The 5,842-nt window shown below is 32.1% G+C and overlaps 2 protein-coding genes across 2 annotated transcripts in view; one reads left to right on the forward strand and one right to left on the reverse strand.

The window, feature by feature from the left end:
• LOC105617921 (fasciclin-1) overlaps nucleotides 1–5,842 on the reverse strand; it is a 148,946-nt gene that overhangs the window by 101,759 nt on the left and 41,345 nt on the right. The window lies entirely within an intron of this gene.
• The window catches only part of LOC105617824 (origin recognition complex subunit 3), a 6,240-nt gene continuing 774 nt past the window's right edge, over nucleotides 377–5,842 (forward strand). The window contains exons 1-12 of the mRNA XM_012199376.1: nucleotides 377–400; nucleotides 1,058–1,189; nucleotides 1,270–1,390; nucleotides 1,589–1,765; nucleotides 1,872–2,013; nucleotides 2,103–2,211; nucleotides 2,293–2,457; nucleotides 2,530–2,715; nucleotides 3,019–3,135; nucleotides 3,235–3,519; nucleotides 4,144–4,377; nucleotides 5,163–5,282. Of these exons, the coding sequence (XP_012054766.1) occupies nucleotides 377–400; nucleotides 1,058–1,189; nucleotides 1,270–1,390; nucleotides 1,589–1,765; nucleotides 1,872–2,013; nucleotides 2,103–2,211; nucleotides 2,293–2,457; nucleotides 2,530–2,715; nucleotides 3,019–3,135; nucleotides 3,235–3,519; nucleotides 4,144–4,377; nucleotides 5,163–5,282 (1,812 nt within the window). The remainder of the gene's footprint in view (nucleotides 401–1,057; nucleotides 1,190–1,269; nucleotides 1,391–1,588; nucleotides 1,766–1,871; nucleotides 2,014–2,102; nucleotides 2,212–2,292; nucleotides 2,458–2,529; nucleotides 2,716–3,018; nucleotides 3,136–3,234; nucleotides 3,520–4,143; nucleotides 4,378–5,162; nucleotides 5,283–5,842) is intronic.

Below are 5,842 nucleotides of genomic sequence, written 5' to 3' on the forward strand. Positions count from 1 at the left end.
TATATATATATATATATATATATATATATATATATATATATATACATCATCAAATATATGAGTATTCAGCTGTCCTGCTGAGAACTTAGTGATCGTGCGAAGATCAGTTATTTGTACGAACTATAGAAGAGCGGATGTCAGTACATGGCGCCAGCTAGCGGCACAAGTATATTATTTTCATGTCAGCTGACAGCTGCCGTGTTCGGTTGCGTTTAGTTGCGTTCGGCTTGGTTCGGCTATGCGGATGGTTGTTCGTGATTCCATACATCAGTTCGCAGCGTGCTGTGAATAATTGTCATTTCTTTTATTTATGTGATAGAAGAGCGTTTAAGACGGATATTTCTGGCATTTCGGCGGAGTTGACGCCGGTCGCAGAATGGAGAACGTTTCTCTATCCAAGGTAAACGACACGTGCAACCTGTTGCTATCGCCGGCTTAACCTCAAAGTGTAAAGTTAGCGCGCCGAAACGCCGAATAATGATTCATAGTCCGTCGCTTTCGCACACTTTAAAAGTTTATCGAAGAATGCTGTTGTTATTCACGTATTACTTTTGCCTTTGTAATTAACGTATCTGTATAATTTTTTATTTTCGGCTTCTTTAAAACTTGGCGTTTAAAATATTGGCGTTTAATTTTTTGAAAATCATATGGATATTAAAATTAAATTAAATTTTGATTAGATATCTAGAAATAATTTTTGCCAATTAAGGATTTTTCTAATGTTTTTAAGAATTAAAAAAAATAAGTTTCGATAAATAATAAATTAAATGAATTAAAATTGTAGGAACAAAAATATGTAAATAAAATAAATGAATAAAATTAATAGACAAAATTAACGATAATTGCCAATTGATGAAAAGATTATTTTGTATGAATACGTAAAGAATTAGTTTCTGATTTTCTCTAATTATGTAATTCAATGCATAATGATTCTTGTAATTAATACTAATGTAATTTAGTCACAGTAAATTTTATAATGACAATAATAATCGTCAATTTAAGATTGGTGTAACAGAGAATGGCTAATTAAAAATATAATATTAAACGTGACTTTTAGGGAGTGTTTGCATACAAAGGAAGTTACAAAATTGGAAAAAAGAAAAAGAAAGTTAAATGCCCAGCGTATTTTAATGAACCCTGGTATATCGCGTATGACGAAACATGGGGATATATCGAGCAGGCTGCGGAGGTATAAATCTAGTGTGTTAGCACTAGCTATAAATTTCAATCAAATGGCAGAATATTTAACAAAATGCATTAATATTTCAGAATGTCAGATCGAAAATGTTCCAACAAGTTATATCCAGTTTAGAGTCTTTCGTGTCGAAAATAAAAGCGACTCCATTGAATGGATCATTCCACGAAATAGCCACAGCTATTTTGTTAACAGGTGAAAACAAACGCCACATTTTTTATAAAATATTGTCATTTTTTTCACACGAAATTTAGATAAGTTAAAATTGATTAAAAATCTCTTCAAAATATATTGAAGTAATTTTTGCCTATTAAGGATTTTTTTTCTAATATTTTTAAGGCTTCTAATATTTTTTGATAAATATATTAATAAGTAAATGAATTAAAATTATAGGCGTAAATGTCCCCGATCATACGACACTTTTCGACACCGTAGTGTCCAAGCTTAGTAAAATAACGTCACACTTAGCAATGATTTGTAGCAGAAATTGTAACAATGTGAAAAACATCATCGAAGACACTGTATATCAATTTATTCATAAAAATTCAAATTCTGAATCTGAATCAGGCAGTGAATCTGAATCGGTTAGTTTCGTGGTAATAGCACTATGTAGAAATAAATAGTTTCTGTTGCAATCTTTAAATAAATTATTTTTCGTAGAATCATATTCCTGAAGTGCGTAAAAGTCAATGTACTATGCGTATCTTAAAAAAAATATTTGCGGAATATCACGATCCGGAGGATCCTTTAATTATAATTTTGCCGGATTTCGAAAGCTTCCCCATCAATGTATTACACGATTTTATCCTGGTGTTGAGGTATTCTTGAAAATGTTACAATGCATGCACAATACGTTAACAAAATTACACGACCTTGAAAGGAATATCCGTAAATAAATAATTTTCAGTTCGTACAGAAATACATTGAAGTTCGTACTCATTTTCGGTGTCGCGACTACGTTGCACGTCGTGCATAAATCATTGACATATGACGTTACGTCGAAGTTAGTCGTGCAGGCAAGTTAAACAAAAATATTTTGACATCCAACGTAAATGTTTGCGCGATGACTATAAATAATTCGTCGGGTCTTTATTTAGGTATTCTATACGCAAACGCAAGTCAAAACACTAGCCGATGTATTGGAGAACACTGTTTTCTCTACAAAGATTCCATTTAAATTAATCGGCCGAGCGTTTCAGTTGCTGACTGACATTTTTCTGTTTTACGATTTTTCGGTGGATAATTTCTTGCAAAATTACAAGGTAACGAGCAATCAAAAATTCAATTAATAAATCGATAATTGGCTGATTATTATAAATTAGGATGATTTTCAGATATGCATGATACAACATTTTTACAAGAACGATGCGAGTTCTCTTTGCTGTCAACCAAAACACATTAAGAAAAAAATATCTGAACTCACTGCTGAAAATATCGCGGAAATTAAAAGTTTACCGTCTATCGCTAAATATTTGAAGACATCGAATGGAGATAAAAACCTCAGCGATAAAGAATTTATGGTTCGTATAATTCATTTACAAGAATTAAAAAGGATTGCAAAAATTATAGCTATTAGTAACGAAATGATTTTAAATAACATGTAATTATGAAATTTACGCTATTGAAAAATTTAATGTAACAGTTCATTATCAAGCTGTTTTATATTGGAAATTGGAAGGAAAATTTTTTAATAGAAATAAAATTTTTATTCAACAGATGTAACTATGACTTTTCAATGTGTCTCTCAGATTTGTTACTAATGTACATAATTTTTGGTAATCTCATGCGTTTCCAAACCATTTTTTAAATTTTGCTTGTTGTAGGAATTGTTGGAACAATTGTTAAATAAATTTCATAAATTTATGAATCAATTTTTAATTGTTTTGAGATGTTTGCACTGCATGGTTGCATCACTGCCAGGCTCGCCAATGGGTAAACAGGTAATATAACGTTTTACTGATTCAGAATAAAAGACATTTTATTACGCAAGAAAGCGGTACGTTGAGCTAAAAATCGAAATTATGGAATAATTATTTCAGTTACGGGAGATTTACACCAAAGCGGTTTACATGAATAATCTCACAGAATCCTCCGAATACAAAGATTGTATGAAATTATTAGGATTTTTATCGAAGGAGGAACTCCTCTCGAAACTCGAATCTGTTATAAAAATTATCGAGGATTCCAAAGATTCAGAAATTAAGAAAATTAAAATCGATCTTAACAATCACATCAAAAAAATTCGAGAAGCTAGTTTAAGCACTACAACGACTTCCGAGATCATCAGTGTGGAAGAGAAACTTAATCGTATGCAATTAAAGGAGGTATGTGCAAAATCGTACTTTCTTAATTGTTGTTCTTATTAATCCTTTGCATTAGAAAAATATAATATTTTTAACTCATAAAAAGAAAGAATGATTTTGAAGTAGAAATTTAACTAATATATAGATAGAGATTTGAAAATAATTTTGTTGAGCCATTAGTAATTATATAAGAAACTTATGCATGATGACAAAACTTTTGACATTCTGATAATCAGTTTAAGTATCCTACATAATTATTTTGATAGTTCAATATAATTATTTTTAGATCTGTATTTATAACTAAATTTTTAAATATTTTAGCAAAATCATTCTTTCCATGTAACGTTATGAAGCTTACTTAAACTATTTCATATTCCAAATTAAAGCAATACTTCTCTATCAAATCTAACCAAGATAAGGTCCGATAACACGCGAATAATTTTTCATATTACTTCATTACACTTATTTAATGAGATTTTATCGTTTTATGCGAAGCCATGTAAAGGTGAGTTTTGTTTCTTTCATATAATACACTGCCGCTATCGAATGCGAACGATCAGAACTTTACAGTTATGAAATGAAAATTATTGATGAAAACGCAGTGATTACTAACGCCTGTTCAATTATCGTGTGCCCCCTTTTCAGAAATTATTCAAAATGAGTCAGCAACAGTCGCGTTCTGCTTACAAGCAGACGTTGCTTGACCTAATCGATTACTTAGATCGAAAAGTATTCTCCATTCATCTGATCGATCCAAGTCGCGTGACGGCTCACGAGATATTTTGCTACAGTGATGGGAATCAGGCGAAGCATCATATTCGTGGCTCTTTGCGGGCCGTTATACACACCGGATTAAGCGATCCACAGATGTATCTGGACGTGAGTGAAGTAGAACTTTGCACGAATAGCTCATGCACGCGATTTCAGTTAACTGAGTTAACTCTTTCATCGCGCGCATCGTCATATAATGGGAACATGCTCGAAAAATTGTTCGTGGAAATTTGGAATTGCAAAATTTAACTTTTATGTAATACGGATATCTGCATGCACAGGGCATTGTACTGTTTTAACCCTTAAACGTCACACTATGCGAACAACATACTAGATGCCCAAATCAATTCGACTGCTTATAATTTTGATAAAAATAAACATTGAAAAATTGTTTTTAAATCGAAAACGATAGATTTCAAACAACAATATTAGCAAACAACAATATCAAGAAAATGTATGTATTTTTATTAATAAAAAAATTATAAGCAAGGAAAAAAGTATTGGAAAAAGAAAACCGAGTTTGGTATGTCATACTGAAAAGGCGTTTAACAGTTAAATGTTGGGTTATCGTTGTAATATTATAAGCGAGAAGATAACAGAAGATTTTTGTGCCTTAAATTATAATTTGCGTGTTAAATATGTATTTGAAATTGATTTATTTTTCCTTCATTTCGATTAATTTTCTTTTTCATATCTTTCGAATAATGTTCGAATATACCTGGAGTTGTGATATTGGATATTTTGATATTTGTTTTTAAATATGATTGTCCCGCTGTGCGCAGTTCTCATTTTTCTCGCGACATTTAATCTTCTCTTACAATTCATCGACGACTGCGGAAAAATCGCACTTTTTGGTAGACCACGGCACGGTTAATTGGAGATATATATTTCAGTGCGACTGCTGCAAATTGGAGAACGATGACGATATTCCGCGCACACTCCCCGACCTGAGTATAATTTATAAGCTCCATTTGGAATCCAGGAAACTGATCAATATGTACGACTGGCTGCAGGTAACAATCCGGCCCGTGCTCATGTTTACAGGTTAATCCCTGTTACACTTACGGTCACGCACGCGGCCGTCTCGTGATTTTAATCGCCGCCGCCACCGTGAGTGATTTACGCAAGCACGTCATTGTAAGAAAGGCGCACATAAGGAGTGCCGAGTGCTTTATCGCCGGTTGGTTGTTAAGAAGCCGGCAAAACGCTTCTTGTGAAAATTGTACTGGCGAGAACGTACTATCCGCCGGATTTGCGAAGTTAACACGATATTCTATTAATATAAAAAAAAGTTTCGTATTTTTTATATTATAGAAGTTAAAATTAAAGCTAATGTTTTAATTTTGATATTTAGTATAAAAACTACAGATCTTTTTATTTTTATAACTGTAGAACTATGAAGAGAGAGAGAGAGAGAGAGAGAGAGAGAGAGAGAGAGAGAGAGAGAGAGAGTAGTAGTTAGTTAGTAGTAGTTAGTATTATTTATTTTATTTTATTTAATTTAATTTAATTATATATTCTTCTCGTCCGACGTATTATAGTACTACTAGTACTACGAGTATATTATAGTTAT

This window comes from Atta cephalotes (genome assembly GCF_000143395.1).
Source record: "Atta cephalotes unplaced genomic scaffold scaffold00014, whole genome shotgun sequence".
Lineage (NCBI taxonomy): Eukaryota > Metazoa > Arthropoda > Insecta > Hymenoptera > Formicidae > Atta > Atta cephalotes.